The 17,297-nt window shown below is 34.6% G+C and overlaps 1 protein-coding gene across 3 annotated transcripts; it reads left to right on the top strand.

Moving 5' to 3' along the window:
• The first annotated feature begins 12,499 nt into the window (after positions 1-12,499).
• Positions 12,500-17,053, top strand: LOC141672966 (phenylacetaldehyde reductase-like). 3 transcript variants are annotated; one of them, XM_074479666.1, is made up of 6 exons: positions 12,500-12,860; positions 13,259-13,428; positions 14,004-14,195; positions 15,274-15,439; positions 16,383-16,569; positions 16,681-17,053. In XM_074479666.1, exons 1-6 carry the CDS (start codon positions 12,743-12,745, stop codon positions 16,829-16,831), a joined length of 984 nt encoding a protein of 327 aa, XP_074335767.1. In that variant the 5' UTR covers positions 12,500-12,742; the 3' UTR covers positions 16,832-17,053. The 3 variants fall into 3 exon arrangements, with proteins under 3 accessions (XP_074335767.1, XP_074335768.1, XP_074335769.1); XM_074479667.1 differs by having other exon boundaries at positions 12,506-12,860; positions 16,687-17,053; XM_074479668.1 differs by lacking the exon at positions 12,500-12,860 and adding an exon at positions 12,913-13,107.
• Positions 17,054-17,297: the final 244 nt, after the last annotated feature.

Raw genomic sequence — 17,297 nt, 5'->3', positions numbered from 1 at the left:
GTTTATAGGTTACCAGACTCGTCCCGAGCCATTCGTAACCCCCAGTCGCTCAGGCAAGTTTTCTATCCGTTATACTGTTGTTGTGATGTATATATGTATATGCATTATCTTGCGATAGATGCATGTTGGTTAATTAGCAAATGTTGCGATATATTGAAGCATGCTGATATGGTATATATATGCATGCCTGTTTCGTATCCTTGCCAAATATATCTGTTGGTTCAGTTGATAATACCTATGCTAGAGAATAGCAGTAATTTGCATATACCCTTAGTATAGGGACCCAAAGGTGAAAACATTTTCTAATATCGGGAGTCGAGGATCCCGAGTAGATTTTATATATATATATATATTTATATATATATATATATGTTTATAGTTTTCAAAACTATTAATCGAATAAGGTTTATTCGATAACTTGATTTTATTAATGAATATTATCTTGAATATTCATTCGAGGACTTATGACTCCTTTATATTATTTATTGAATATTACTTGGATATTCATTTGAGGATGTATGACTCCTTTATTTTATTTAATGAATATTATTTATAATATTCATTCGAGGGCTTATGACTCAGCTTATTTATTTATTGAATATTATTTTGAATATTCATTCGAGGACTTATGACTCCTTTTATTTTATATTAAATGAATATTATTTTGAATATTCATTCGAGGACTTATGACTCCTTTTATTTTATTATCTGAATATTATTTGAATATTCATTCGAGGGCTTATGACTCAGTTTATATTGTTTAATGAATATTTTTGAATATTCATTTGAGGATCTATGACTCCGATTATTTGCTGAGATTTGTTCTTTATTTTATTAAAGAATAAGGTGTAAATAATCAAACTTATTTTCGATTATTCAAATAAAGATAGTACTTTCATATAAGTATATCTTTGGTTATTTAATATTCATTTCAAGTATAAGTTTTAAAACTTCTACTTCAATTATTTTATAAAGATTATTCTTTATGGGAATATTATTTAAATAATAATATTCAGACATTTTCTAAATATTCTGGGGACTGATTTACTTCATTAAATCAGCTTCACTCCAAACATTCTTAAAAATGTTTTGCGAGACTTCAAAATGATTTTTTTAAAAGTTAGAGCGGATCCCAAAACTCATTTTTTTTAAGATCCTCCTTTCGAAGGGGATTTAAATACTCGCTCAAAACCTGAGGGATCCGGCTCTGTGGTGTGTTTTATATTCGCAACAAGGTTGCTGTTTTGATAAATGAATTGATTACTTACCCAACACTCGGGAAGTAAAATTCTTGGAACAAGTTAATCCATTAACAGGCATCGCCTGGGAAATATCGGTGAGTTCTCCTTTCCAAATAGATACGACTTCTTGGTGGAGCCGTATCAACAAGTTTCTACTTGGGGAAAGTGGGGACAAGCTTTACGTTTCAGAGTCATGGATTTCATCTGAACTAGGAGTGGCGTAAGTGGCCAAGTAGCGCCGGCCCAGCCTTATTATATTGGCCCAAATGGCCTGGAAGTTCCGCTAAGGCGGTCCATTCCTTAGGAGTTCAGTGTTCGGTTGACAAGTAAATCCGACAGGTTCTCCTCTACATGTAGAAAATGGCGGGGTTGTACTACTACGACTGATCATCGTAAGTGGTCTTCCTGGCGCGGCAAACTCCCGTAATGAGTTCATCATCCAATTGGATAATTTCTGCAACACTACCCAGAGCACTTCGATAGAAAGGCTACGGTTGGGCGATTGTTGAGTGTTGGCAGGGTCAAGTTTTCAAAATGATGTTTACATCAAATGAAGTATCTCGTAACTTCATTTTATTTTGATAATATTTTAAAGATTTAATCTATTCAAATCTTGCCTTATAGTCTCATCTATGTGATGAACTTTTGAAGCTAATTATAACTTGAACGGTGGTAGTTCAAGTAGTATTTGGGAAAGATATAAGTATATTGGGGTATCTTGTAACTTCATCTTTTAAACTTATATCTAATTAATAATTGTCTTATGAATGACAAAGATTTTCAGAAAAATGTTGAGACAAGGTTAGATATATGAGATCACCTTGCAACGATATTTTTTTTTATACAGTTATACACTGGGACTTTGTGTATATTGTGCATGGAAGAGGACTTCCAATATTTTGAAAAGTATATATGTATATATATATACTGAATATTTTGCGACTTCATCGCATTAAGATATCAACTTGGTTCATTTCTTTTGACCAAGACTTTCATGAGTACTATGAGAAGGCTCATATATTGTTAATCATTATACATATTATTTTGGTGGGCTTCCTGCTCACCCTTGCTTTCTTCTTTCATCACACAACATCAGATAGACAAGATGAACCGGACCAAGCTCCCGATTCGCAAGAGGTTAGGAGACGTTCCGCAGTTTTCTAGAAGCACTGATGCCGCCATAGCTGAGGTAGGAACTACCAATAGGCTAGGCTTTCAACTTTTGATGTATCAGATTATGTATATTTTTGAATTGTAATAATGGCAAAGAAATGAATGTAAATTTATTCAGAAACCTGTTTAAGGTGTATTGGCATATAATTGTGGAATAAAACGACTTATGATTATTTTTGGATATTCATCTCTGAGACTATAACTTGTGGTGTGTGTGTTTATTGTGGGGTCACAGTACAGAGTAGTTGATTATTTATTAAGATTGGGTGTTGTTAAGGGAAATGGAACTCGTGACAACCCGGATCCCCGACCCCGGATTTGGGGGTGTTACATGCAAGATCTTTTAGAGAAAGGAGTTATAAGACCCAGTGTATCCCCATGGGGCGCACCAGTACTATTTGTCAAAAAGAAGGACGGGAGTATGCGACTATGCATTGACTATCGAGAACTAAATAAGCTGACTATTAAGAACAAGTACCCGTTACCAAGGATCGATGATTTGTTTGACCAATTGAGAGGCGCTGTATGGTTCTCTAAAATTGATTTAAGATCCGGATATCATCAACTGAAGATCAAGCCAGAAGATATTTCAAAGACCGCATTCAGAACCAGATATGGGCATTATGAGTTTCTAGTAATGGCATTTGGATTAACCAACGCGCCAGCAGCTTTCATGGATCTGATGAATCGAGTATTTAAGAAGTATTTTCATAAATTCATGATTGTGTTCATAGACGACATTCTGATCTATTCCAAATCAGAAGAGGAGCATGCAGAGCACTTGAGGATAGTTTTGGAGATACTGCGACAGGAGAAATTGTACGCAAAGTTTTCCAAGTGTGAATTTTGGTTAAAAGAAGCACGATTCCTTGGGCACGTGATTAGCAATAAAGGAGTGGAAGTGGATCCAGCGAAGATTGAAGCCATAATCAACTGGGAGAGCCCAAAGACACCAACAGAATTGAGAAGTTTCATGGGACTGGTAGGTTACTATAGAAGATTTGTACAAGATTTCGCAAAGATAGCTACGCCGTTAACAAAGCTCACCAGGAAGAACCAGAAATTTGAATGGGATGAGAAATGCGAGGAAAGTTTCCAAGAATTAAAGAATAGATTAGTATCTTCTCCAGTGCTAGTCTTGCCAGATGATCAAGGAAATTTTGTGATTTACAGTGACGCGATAAAGGACTGGGATGTGTTTTGATGCAGCATGATAAGGTGATAGCCTACGCTTCAAGACAGTTGAAACCACATGAAGAAATGTATCCAACGCATGATCTTGAATTGGCAGCTATAGTGTTTGCATTGAAGATATGGAGGCATTATCTGTATGGGGAAAAGTGTGAGATCTACACGGACCACAAGAGTTTGAAGTATATCTTCACCCAGAAGGAATTGAACATGAGGCAGAGAAGATGGCTAGAACTAATCAAGGACTATGACTGTACTATCAACTATCATCCAGGCAAAGCAAATGTGGTGGCCGACGCGCTGAGCAGAAAAGAAAGGTTGAATATGATAACTTCATCCGAGTAGTTGATCAAGGAATTTGAAAAGCTGGAAATAGAGGTCAGTATCCCAAGTATGTCTACAGAGGTATTGTGTGCATGTCTTTTCAACCAGAATTATTAGAGAAGATAAGAAGATGTCAGGAGAAAGTCATGAGCCATGAACGAGACAGTTTGACAGGAGAAGAAATAGGGAGTCAAAAGGATGATAAAGGAATATTAAGATTTTCCTCTAGAATATGGATACCCAACGTAGCCGAGCTGAAAGATGAAATTCTTCGAGACGCTCACAACTCTAGATATTCAATTCATCCCGGGAGTACGAAGATGTACAGAGACTTAAGAGAAAATTTTTGGTGGCCAAGCATGAAGAAGGAAATTATAGAATGGGTGAATAAGTGCTACACTTGCCAGCGAGTCAAAGCGGAACATCAAAGGCCCAGTAGACTAATACAACCATTGGACATTCCAGAATGGAAATGGGAGCATATCGCAATGGATTTCGTAGTTGGATTACCAAGGACTAGGGCAAATCATGATGCTATTTGGGTTATTATTGACAGATTGACAAAGTCGGCGCATTTTCTTCCTATCAATGAAAAATTCTCAATGGATAAATTGGTACGGTTATATTTTAAGGAAATTGTAACCCGACATGGAGTTCCAGTATCCATAGTTTCAGACAGAGATCCTCGATTTAACTCAAGATTTTGGAGAAGTTTTCAAGATTGTCTCGGAACGAAGCTGAACATGAGTATCGCGTATCATCCGCAGACAGACGGTCAAAGTGAAAGGACGATTCAGACTATTGAGGATATGCTAAGGGTATGTGCACTAGATTTTGAAGGGAGTTGGGACGAACATTTGCCATTAGTAGAATTCTCCTACAACAACAGCTATCATGCTAGTATTAGGATGCCGCCTTACGAAGCCTTGTACGGGAGAAGATGCAGATCTCCAATATGTTGGGAAGAAGTTGGTGAGAGAAAGATTTTGGGTCCGGAACTGATCCAGCAGACGAAGGAGAAAATAGAACTCATTCGGAAAAGATTAACAGCTGCTCAAGATCATCAATGCAAATATGCTGATCCTGCCAGAAAGGATATGGAATTTGAAGTTGGTGAAGCAGTGCTATTAAAAGTTTCTCCTTGGAAAGGTTTATCAAGATTTGGAAAGAAAGGAAAGCTGAGTTCGCGTTATGTTGGTCCTTTTGAGATTTTGAAGCGTGTGGGAAAGGTTGCTTACGAATTAGCGTTACCACCTCACATGCAGCATATTCACAACGTGTTCCACGTATCAATGTTGAAGCGTTATTTTCCTGATTCGAACCATGTGATAGAATACGAGCCAATCGAGATTCAGCAAGATTTATCTTTTGTAGAGCAACTAGTACAGATTTTAGATAAGAAAGAAAGAGTACTTAGGAATAAGTCTGTAACTTTAGTGCGAGTCTTGTGGAGGAATCCGAAGGTTGAAGAGTCGACTTGGGAGTTGGAAAGCGAAATGCGATCCAAGTATCCTCATTTATTTTCCTAGGCTGAATCTGAGGACAGAATCCTGTTAAGGGGGGAAGGATGTAATATCCGGGAAAATTATGTGAATATTATATGTTAAATAAATAAATATTATGTGTTTTATAAATTTAAAGTAATTGTTGCTATGATATGAGATGTTATAACTGTTATGTGTGTTTCTGTGCGGGCCAAAAAAATTCTCGATTGATTAAAAATATGTTTAAATTGAAATTATATGAACTTATCTGCAAACGGGACGCGTAATTATTAGTGTCTTTATTAAGATACCTGTTTTATTTGATTTTATGTTCGTTTGAATGTATTTTATGTGTTATCGGGATTTTCTGGTAATTTAGGGATCGTTTCCGTTTTTCAAAAATCAACGAACCGGGACCCCACCGGGACGACAAACCCCACAAAAATCGATGTTTTTATTTTTATAAAATTATTCGTACTTCAAATACCCTTTATTTTGTATTTTTGAATTATTCACAATTTTGGGAAAATTTTGACATTAATTTTGCATTTTATCGTTTTTAAAATTATTCCCCGTAATTATCATTTTGGGGCTTAATTATTTTAATTATGGGAATAAAACACCCTAGATTGATTTTGGGGTATTTATTTTTCAGAAAATATAAATAGCCCATTAATCTTTTTATTTCATTTTATTTTTCATTAAAAACCAAAAATCAACAAAAGTTTTGGGGGTAAAATTTCTTCAAGAACAAAGAATCAGTGATTTTGGGAGTTGTAGGAATCCTCTGTTGATGCTCTTGTAACCAAAAAGATCCTTGTTTCAAGCCCGATCTTTTGATACCAGAATCACGATCTGAGGTTAGGTAAATTGAAAAATCGATTTTGTGTTCTTGAGGCTTGAATTCGTTTTTGATTTAGAATGATTTTTGATTGATTCTGATGTTATAGATAGCTTTAGATGATGGTTTACAGTCGTTTTGATTATAAATATGTGTTGTTTGATTCCCAGAATGTTATAACCGAGTTTTTAGTTTCACCGAATTTTTGATTTGATTTTCCGGTTAATATGTGTTGATGCTGGTTGTTTTGATTGTTGTATCGGATTATAGACATCATAAGCTTTATTTTGGTATGTAAAACTCGAATTTTGATTGAGAATTTGGTGAGTTCGAGTTTCGCCGGATTTTTTCCGGTGTTCTTCGAAGCTATGATCGGAATATGAGATTCCGAGGAGTTATGGCATGATTCTGGTGGATTCTGAGTAGCAGAAATATTGGGGAAACGATTGGTGTCGAAACCGAGCTGTTTGGGGATGATTTTGGGCTTGGTTGGGGGTTGATCGGAAAACGGTGACGTTCGCCGGTTTCTGGGTTCATCCCCAGATTCCGACCATGTTCATCCATCTCCGGCAGCTTCCCCACAGCCCATTTCCGCCGTTTGATCTTGTGGAGAAGGAGACTGCCATCTGAAAACCTGTTTCTGTTAATTTCTTTTTCAAAATTCATTTTCTTACTTTTAAAAATCATTTAATTTGTTTTCAAAAATCATTTAATAATTACTTAAATACTAAAAATTATTTTCTTAATTATTTTAAATTCCTAAAATTATTTTCTTTAATTATTTTCAAAAATACAGTTTGATTTAATTATTTATAGTTTATTTTAGTTAATTATTTATGAATTTAATTAATTGATTAAAAATCAATTAATCAATTAATTTTATTTATAAATAGTTAAATAAATATAAATTATTTATAATTAATTCAAATAATTCCTAAAAATTATTTTTAGATTTTAAAAATTATATTTTGGTATTTAAAAATCAATTAATATTATTATTAATTGATTTAAATCTATTTATTTCTTATTTTATATCCGTTTAATACGAAACGAATGTGTACAGACTCAGAAAAATATTGCGCTTCCAATAAAAATACATTTGAGTCCTAATTTCTTTTATATTGCAATGTCATTTGAATTGTGGATCAGTTTGAGTCGGTATTTGATCGATAAATGCTAATATTGATCTAATTTTCATTCTGAACGCACTGAGACATACCTTTTAATGATCTGACTTATGTGTTACATGAAATATGTGAGTACGTGTTATACGAATACCGTGATTACGTGTTACGTGATATACATGCTATCTGTTCCAGTTTTAAAATGTCATGCTAGTTATAAACGATCGGGTAGATGTCAAGACGTATAGTTACGTCAATTGAGTTTGGTTCTGTCAATTAAGATAGTTCTTTTGTTTATAGAATCGAGTAGCAAAGAGTGTGGTCAAGTGCTAGACGAAGTTGATAGCCAGCAGTTATAAGCCATAGTTTTAGTGAAAAGTTATTGAGCATACCAGACAAGTATTCTCCCTTATTCTAAATTCAGAATAGTTTATTGTTTTACATATTCAAATATAAGAACTGTTTATAAATACTTTGATAGCATATTGAATATCAATACTCTTATATTTATTGACATTCTCGTATTCTAGCAATCATTCTGCTAGAACCAATCTTTTGATTTGATAGATAGTAAATAACTATACTATCCAGATATACTCTATACAGTGGAACATTGAATTGAGATTAGCGAATAACTAATTGTTCTAGTTATTTCGCCATCAGTTGTTGAGATAACTCCGGACCATGTAACATGGGGAGTTGAATAGATAAGGATGTCATTGATCCAACTCCTTTAATCAAAAATTATTTTGTGAATTGATTCTTGGTTAGCATAAGGGGCCGAGGCACCGGTCCAGCGTGAGTTATTATACGAAAGTGTAATATCTTGCTAGGCCTTCTTCATGGATATCCAATAGGTACGGTATGGCTGCGGGATATCGATACATATATTTACGGTATGGCTGCGGGATACCGGTGTTGTTTCATGACTGATCATCAGGAACAACATAGTGCATAATTGTATTTTATTAAACAGACGCTTAAACTTTAAAGTTTATATCAACTTCTGATTTTACTCAGATATTGTTATTGTTGTCCACTTACAAACTCTATATTACTTGCTGAGCATCTTTTCGCTCATACTTATTTATTAATCCAATCTTTCAGCTAAACCGGAGCAGGCTTGAGTTCCAGGTTTGATTAGAGGTCAAGCGCTTGTAAATAGTTTGGCATGTTTTCCAGGTAGATAGTTTGGGACGCTTGAATAGTATAAAGGTTTGTAATAAATTTGGAATAAGTTGTAAAACTAATTAGACTTATGGTTTGTAATAACATTTGGTTTGTACTAGTGCCTATTTCATACTATAACCAGTGATCGATCCAGTGCAGGTAAAGGGGTCATATTTATTATATTATTCCGCTGTGATTATTTTATTATAGTTTAGTGGCAAGTGACCCCCAAATCTAGACCCCGGGTTTGGAAGGCGTCACAATTTGTCTTAGCTAGGTTACTATGCTCTTTGATTGGTTACTATTTAATTTCCAATCCTTAGTTACACTTTTACTAATAAGTTTGCATGTCTTGTATGGGAATTCGCATGGGCTTGATACGTTTTATTTATTCACTTACGTATTCGCTTGGTCGCTTATTCATTTTTGTAATAAATCTTTGTAAGCGATTCGCGGGGTAAATCTTTTTTCTTATAAGTCCTTTATGCTTTGAAACCTTGTACTTGGGTTTTAATTTGCAGAATTCTAGATTCGTGCTTGTAATGTGATTCTCGTATTCTTTGATGGTTCTTAAGATAAGGTCGTTTTTACAAAGTTCATTTTCTTCGAAAACTAATGGCTTTTACGTACATTCATTTGGTACGTATAATCACAATATTGATTCGGAAACTAAATATTCCATGCATAACATTGTGTGGCCTAAGAAATTTTCCCCGATCGTCCGGATTACTATTCCTTGATTGTTTTATAAAGTCCCAAAAATTCGGGATATTACAGTCAAGCTCTTTGATTCCACTGGCTATAAGAACGGTTGTCTTGAGTAGTTCAGCATTCTTGCTGTCAACTGTACCACCACCATATTTGATTTTCCTTTGTTCCTGCTCCATTTCATGAGTCTTCAGCTTACCATACAACTTCTCAAGTGTTATGCTTTCAAAATCAACCCGTTCACGAATAGATGAAGTTGTATTCTCCAAGTGGTGAGGTAGAACTAGCATAAACTTCCCGTTGACTTAGTTTAACAACTTGTTCAGTCTTTCAAAGACTTGAGTTAAACTCTCTCCAGGCAAGGACTTAAAAGCCTTATTTTGCGAAGTCAAGATATCCAATCAATTTTGCTTGACATCTTCAGTTCCTTCCATAATCAGTTCTATGGTCTCCCACATATGCTTGGCATTTTCACAGACCATAATTTGGTGATTCATATCATTATTCATCGAATCAACAAAAATCAGCTGCAGACCTTCATTCAAAGCAATCAATTCCCTATCAACAGCACTCCATTTTGATTTAGGACATGACATTCTTAAATTAGTGGTTTCTGGATGCTCCTTCAAAGGCACATGTCTTCCGTCTGTTAATACCTTCATATAATTTGGATTTGAAGCCCGAATATATAAAAACATTTTCTTCTTCCATAGATTATATCTTGATTTATCAAACTGAAAAACCTTGATACTACTAACTTTCTGAGTACTCATCTTTTCAGATCTGAGAAAATGTCGTAATACACCGTCTCAAAACACAAACACTCAGTCAGTCAACAATACCAAAACCAGTCAAATCAAAACCAACAACCCATAATCGGATCTACACACCAAAAGTAATCCCAGACTCCGTACAACCAAAATCAATAATAAAACTTGCTAATCTAACGGATTTGATCTGTATATAGATCAAAAAACTCTGATACCAATTGTTAGGTCCAAAAGGTACATACAGATAGGGGGTGAATGTATATTTTTCATTTTTTAGCAATTAATGCAGCGGAATATGAAATTATAAAAGCGAAATAAACAAACAAAGAGATTAACGGAATAATTCTTATATTAAGAATATAAATCGCAATGAATTGCTTACACCTTTGAACAAATATTAAAAGTTACAAATAGATAAAACCAATACAAAATATAAGCTATCAAACTATGGCTTGTATATGTCACTCTAAAAACTCATAGCTTTTATCAAATGATGAAAAATACAATCAAGAAGCTATAAATGATGAGTGTTGCTGTTGTGTAAGTCTTTATATGGTGAGAATCAAATTGGGCATGACCTCTCCTTGTCAAATCAAGCTTTTTAATGTGCTAAGACTATTTTTTAAGAGTATCACACTATTTAAGAATGAAGAGATACAATTTCAATTGCATCTGAATTGTTTATATAGCTGGTAGGTATTCAGGAGAGAGAAGAGACATTTGGCATCATAATAACCAAGTATTTGAATTGAACAGCTTATAAACATTGTAACTTGCGCCCATGGTAGTTTCATTTGCTAGCTTGCGACCAAGAAAGTAGAACACATTTGGAATTATTTCTCTAATAGCTACCCGACGACCAGAAGGGATCATGAGAGTATTTTCTTAGCTAAGTGTTAACTTGCAAATAAAGTGATTGCCATAGAAGCTTAGCTGCGACTCCATTTGTTCTTAGAACCTCTTAATGACGACTAGAGATGGATAATAAAGCTTCCTTAGAATATTTAGTGACTTGTGAACCTAGGAGCCTTGATTAGCACCTTATTGGTGACTACTAGCTGCATAAGGGATTTTGCCTTAAAGTTCTGAGATGTTTGATTATAACTTGCGACTATGAACACCCTAGAAAGCTAAGTTGCGAGCTAGGGCATCTAGGGAATCATTTTGAACATGGAAATGTACTATGTGGGCCATAGCAACATATGAGAGTAGTTTTCTCTCTCTCTTGAGTCTTCGTATTAACCATAAGACCTGTATTCCCAGATACAAATCATCACTTGACAATCTTCCTAATGATAGTATTCAGTTTCCTTTCACAAATCATTGACACCTAGTGCAATGGTTTGATTCACAGGTGACTAGTTCCGCTCTCAGGCCTTCGTACTATATCTTCTCAAATCATTGTCAAGTCTTCTACCAGATACAAATAACTTCACTAACAATCCTTGAGGTCTTCACACTGATCCTCTGATAACTGCTTCGAATGACTTCAACCTTATTCCTCCGTTGCCTGAACATGTTAATGAACTTCATACGGATCATTGTTGACGTCTTCTTCACTGTAGTTACCAAAACCATTTTGTATATGCCCAATAAATAATTTGTACAGATTCTAGTGGAATACAGATTATTTCAAGTATTTGTTCTATGTTGAGTTATCCAAACCAGTATTATTGAATTTTACATACAGCTTCAATCTTGCTTAACACATGCTAAAATGTCATTTTTGGTAACCCCTTCGGGGTTTTTACGTCGAGGGCACGTCAAGGATGTAATGACTTGCATGTTCCTCTTTGAGACTTAAGCTTAAAAATTAGTTCTAGATGACGCCCTTGGGGCTATAACGACGAAGGCATATCATGGTCGTCATGACTTGTATGTCATTATTCCAGGATATTATTATTTTTTCAAAAAAAATTATTATCTTTTCAAAAAATCATATCAAAACATATGCAAATAGAAAATATTATCAAACAGTAATATTTTTACAATAACACTTTTTTACGAGTACATTTTCTAAGAACACATAATTTTTCATATAGCATTATTCAGCTAACAAAAAATTTATTTTGAAAAAATAACTGAGTAATAATTGAGTTTATTCTAATATTACTATAATATTTATTATATAAACCTTTGATATAATAAAAAAACAAATTCACAATCATTATACTTAAACCTCTTTAAAGTAATAAGGGTGATATCAAGAAAAAAATAGTATTTTAGCGAGTGTATTACGTTATTGGGGTAAAAATATATTCTCTCTATTATGTTCGGGCCGAAAAAAAATATTATTTTAGTAAGATTATTATTTTACCGATTATTACTTAAAGGAGTTTAAATTGTAGTTAGTAATTCAATTTTATCAAAATAGATTAAAAAAAAAAATTAATCATAGACTTCTGAAAAATGGAGAATGACAAGACACGTTGCCGGGATGGGATACCTGGTAGGCTGGTCCATTTTGTCTTAATCGGGATTGTGTCACTTGGAGTAGTTTATGTTTTCGAACATTAAAAAAGGGCAAGTGCAAATACAATAGAATAAAGTACTTTGGTACGTGAGTGGTCAGTGAGTCACTTGATGGGTTGGTTTGATGTATTTCATTGGACTTGTTTATAGAGCATCTTTGTTTCAAGCTTAGAATCTGGTTCTGGCGTTTATATTCCACAAGTAAAAGGGGGTAGTTACGGATAGCAGTTGCAAAAAAGTGAAAATGAGCGGAAGAGGAAAGGTAGTATGTGTAACAGGAGCATCTGGATACCTAGCTTCATGGCTTGTCAAGATGTTACTTGAACGCGACTACACTGTCAATGCCACTGTTCGATCTCTCAGTTTGTTTTCTCACCCTCTTTTACTTTATATATTTCTATTTCTTGTGTTTCTCGATATGTTGATTCAAGCTGATTTGTGAAGTTCAAGTTCAAATTCAGATACACTTTTGTCAGTTTATTGTGCATTTAGTTGTGATCCTTTCCTATTTTATTTGAAATTTGGGATTGTTTGAGTTACAACACATCCATCCAGGGAGAGTAAGAAGTAGTATCCGCTCAATAAAGATTTGACTTGAGCAGATGATTTGTATGTCTAATGTGATTAAACATTGCTAGAGTGTTTTTCGATTATTTAAGTTAACCTTTCTAAAGCAATACTTATGTCTGGACAGCTTCTATCTACTGATCTACATTTTCAGACTAGTCTTGTTATCATCAGGCTTCTGCTTTTATTTCAGATGATCCGCAGAAGACCGAACACCTACTTGCACTTGATGGAGCAAAGGAAAGACTTCACTTATTTGAAGCAAGTTTACTCGAGGAGGGATCTTTTGATCCTGCAGTAAACGGATGCAGTTGTGTCTTTCATACAGCATCACCTGTTATTTTTTCATCCTCGAACCCACAGGTGCTACTTCTATCCTTTGTGCTTCCTCGTACGTGCAAGCAAAATTAGTCTGGACAAATGGTATAGGGACATATTAGACATATAGTCACATTGAAGATGATGGCAGTAACAAGACTAAAATAGTATATGTAGCAGTTCAAAATTAAAAAGGTCTCAAACTTTGTCATTAAATGGAGTATTCATAGTTTATCTATATTCTGAAAACCGAAGTGTTTAGTCTTGTACCTTTATCTACCACATACTTGGACCAAAATAGCCAGAACAAGTGAATTTTCAGGGTCATAAGAAGTGTTGGTCTTATTTTCCTTGTTCGTCATTCTCATTTCCTTGTTCAATAGATCTATTGTGATTTAAATTTTCTTGTTCTTTATTATCAATGTGAATGATTACAATTAACTTCTGAGCATGATCACCGACAGTTATCATTCTTTTTTTTTCCTAATAGATGGTCTGTAACGGAATGTGATAGCTCGCAGATGTACATGTGTGAAGTAATTACAAATGTAAAAATGTACATTTGGCCTCGATGTTTTCTCTGTAAAGTAACTATTCTTATTCGTGTTACTTAATTTTAGGAAGACCTGGTCGAGCCTGCAGTGAAGGGAACACTTAATGTTCTTCAGTCATGCACAAAAGTTCCATCTGTTAAAAGGGTGGTAGTAACATCTTCCATGGCTTCAGTTATCGTCACTGGAAAGCCTTTAAAACCTGATGTTGTAATGGATGAAACTTGGTTTTCTTCTGCAGCACTTTGTGAGGAACAAAAGGCACGTGACATCATTTAATGAAATTTTTAACTGTTAAATTTGTTCCATTTCCTTGTTCTTTACATCGAATAAAGCATATATTGAACTCTTCTATACATTGGCTATCGCATTTATTTCCTTTAAAAGGTTCCGGTATTTTGAAGCAAAGGCAACGTGATGTTGCCTGAATCTATAATATAGACTAACAATTGTTAATCTTATGCATTTTTACTATCCTATATAAATACTGTCATCCATGGATGGCAGGGAACCAATATCCCATATATGATGCCCTTCCCCAGCCACCCATGGATGGAAGCCACCTCCCGCAACGAAACATTGTTTGGGCTGCAATTCAACATTGCTCAAGGTGGCTATATATATATGAACACACATACCAACAATGGTAGCTAAGTTATCATATGCCAGATACTCTTGTCAACAACCTAATTTGGCACCGGCGGTTTCATTTCAAACTCTAAGTTTGCAGACACGCGTATATTGTAGACTCGTATCCCTGAGACTCTAACTGCACATAATCACTAATTTTAACTTAGTGTTGAGAACTCAAAAGTCAAGTATCTTTTACTTATGATATTCCTTATTTGTTTACTTCTTTACCATGTGTAAGTTTTGATCTGTGTATCTCCTATCATCTCAGACAAAAACTATCTGTATTCCAGATATCATCTAATTAATTTGTTGATTATTGTATTTGCATTTAAGCACTCATCAACCACCTTTTATTCAAAAGCTACCATAGTAACTTATCAACATCTATTATAATTTTCTAAATGTAGGATTGCACATAACTATTTGAATTTGTCGTTTTGGTCTGAATTGTTTTTCCTAGTACATAGGTAGCGAGTTTATTCTAATATCTACATCTTTTTTTCATCTTAAGAATTTTTTCTGAAAATCCTAGGAATTTATTCAATAAGACCTGAAGATTTTAATTTTTCAAAAACTCCCATAAGGCTCCATCTCAAGATCATGTTTGGAGTAGTTTCACTTCATATTCTTGGAATTTATAACATGGAAATAGTTGCTTTAAGCTTTTGAACTGTAAGATATTGATGGAAGTTATGTTTTTTCTCAGCTTTATTATCCCCTTTCGAAAACATTGGCTGAGCAAGCAGCTCTGAAGTTTGCAGAAGAGCACGAAATTGACTTGGTGACGCTGCATCCAGGTTTCGTGATAGGTCCTCTCTTACAGCCAATTTTAAATATCACTTCAGAAGGGATGCTAAACTTCATTAAAAAGGGTAAGATGAACCTTCTGCTATATTACTACAGCTCTAATTGACTTCTAACTGTTCGACCTAGACTGGTCTAGAAACTAGGTGAAAGAAAGCACATTTACTGATAATATAGTTCCAAGTGTCTACTAGTTATTGATTCTTGCCTGCGACGTATGAGTGAGAAAATCAGGGTCAAATAAGTGCCATAACATACATGTATCGGAGGTGAACTTTTATATCAAAGTTTTCTTAACGCCGATCTATTGTAACCTTCACCTATACGTACTCTCCTGCAACCCGGTTCTCAACCCCCACCCCTCCAATGGACACAGACAAAATAGAAAATTCTATCTTTCTGAATTCTTAAAAAACCATCCTGTTTTTAATGGCTTGCACTTTCTTGCAAATTTATCAACTTGTATTGTCAAGTTTCGACCGTGAGGCTCTGGTACACGAAATCTTCACTTCGTACCAAGCTTGAGTCTGACAATCAGTCACTAGGACAAAGGCAGAGGCTGTAAGTGTAAATTATACTCCTTAAGTTCCTTTTTAGTTGTCATAATTCCTTTTTAATTGATGACCAATGTTTGACCAAAGATTAAATATTACACTTGTATTATTAAAAAAAACTGAAAATAATATATTTAAGTAGATTAAATGTAATTCTTAGTGATATAAATTTTTTATTTTATCAATAATATAATATTATTAACTAAAATTTGACCTGACAAAAACAAATGTGACCATTAAAAATGGACGGAGTGGGTATTGTGTTTGCTTTTGCCAATTCATCCATCTAGACGAGAGATTTATAATTTACAAGGTATGCACTATGCAATATGCATCAGAAACAAATGACTTTCAGCACTAAGATTTAAGAAGTATGAAACTTTTGATTAATTTTCCCGTATTTACAAATCATCGTGATGGTTAAAATGTGATGGTTAAAATGTATTGTATGTCACAGGACAAGAAATATTCACTGATGGAACTTATAGATTTGTTGATGTGAGAGATGTTGGTTGTGCTCATGTACAAGCATTTGAGAAACCTTCAGCTTGTGGAAGATATTGCTTGGTTGGGAAGGTGGCATACTCTTCCGAAGCTTTTGAGATATTACACAACCTTTATCCGGCTATTAGTATTCCTGAAACGTAAGTTTACTCTTTGTTATATGCATTTGATACTTGTTGTAACTGTATCATATTATACAACAGAGAGTCAGTGGAGTATCACATTTATTCTGTTTTATTTATTTTCTTGAGTTTTAGGTGCAAAAAAGATAAGCGTGTTGGACCACCCCACCATGTATCTATGGAAAGAGCTAAAAGTCTAGGCATTGATTTCCTACCTCTTGAAGTGAGTCTCAAGGACATGGTGGAAAGCTTCAAGGACAAGAACTTTCTGATTCTCTAAATCATGTAGATCATTAGTAATAGACAGAATTCAGAAAGAAGCAAGTCCCATCTCAGAAGCATATCTTTTTAAATCAGGCAATGGCTGTGGCTACCTCACTAGAGTTTTCATATAACGTTCCATGGAGCAAATATGTTAGAAGAAACTGTTTTAGTATCCATGTAAAGGTCCAAAGTTGCATTTACTTGCTTTAAAATAAATAAGAACATACGTATTTAGTACCGCAAATGAATTCAACCCAACATTTAATGACTCGGTTAATGCAATAATTGACATTTGAATCACAAACAAAATCATAATGCTCACGTGCGGGGTCACAAAACTAATTTTAAAACTGCAAATCGCATCTCTAACCACTTCATCTCATTAGCTTAGCCAAAAAAATTGAGCACGGGCGCAAAAAACAAACACCTGGCATTAGGGCTGAGCAGAAAAATCGAAACGGAACCGAAACCGAACCGAAACT

The sequence above is a fragment of the Apium graveolens genome, chromosome 7 (genome assembly GCF_009905375.1).
Source record: "Apium graveolens cultivar Ventura chromosome 7, ASM990537v1, whole genome shotgun sequence".
In the NCBI taxonomy this organism is placed as follows: domain Eukaryota; kingdom Viridiplantae; phylum Streptophyta; class Magnoliopsida; order Apiales; family Apiaceae; genus Apium; species Apium graveolens.
The sequence above is the reverse complement of the archived record's forward strand: the minus strand, read 5'-3'. Positions and strand labels throughout refer to the sequence as shown.

What these genes read in the sequence shown, in the direction of transcription:
- LOC141672966 (XM_074479666.1), top strand. Translation starts at nt 12,743, where the DNA reads ATGAGCGGAAGAGGAAAGGTAGTATGTGTAACAGGAGCATCTGGATAC. An exon ending in TTTCATCCTCGAACCCACAG is followed by an intron (nt 13,429 to 14,003) that starts GTGCTACTTCTA and finishes ACTTAATTTTAG; the next exon opens with GAAGACCTGGTCGAGCCTGC. An exon ending in GCTATTAGTATTCCTGAAAC is followed by an intron (nt 16,570 to 16,680) that starts GTAAGTTTACTC and finishes TATTTTCTTGAG; the next exon opens with TTTTAGGTGCAAAAAAGATA.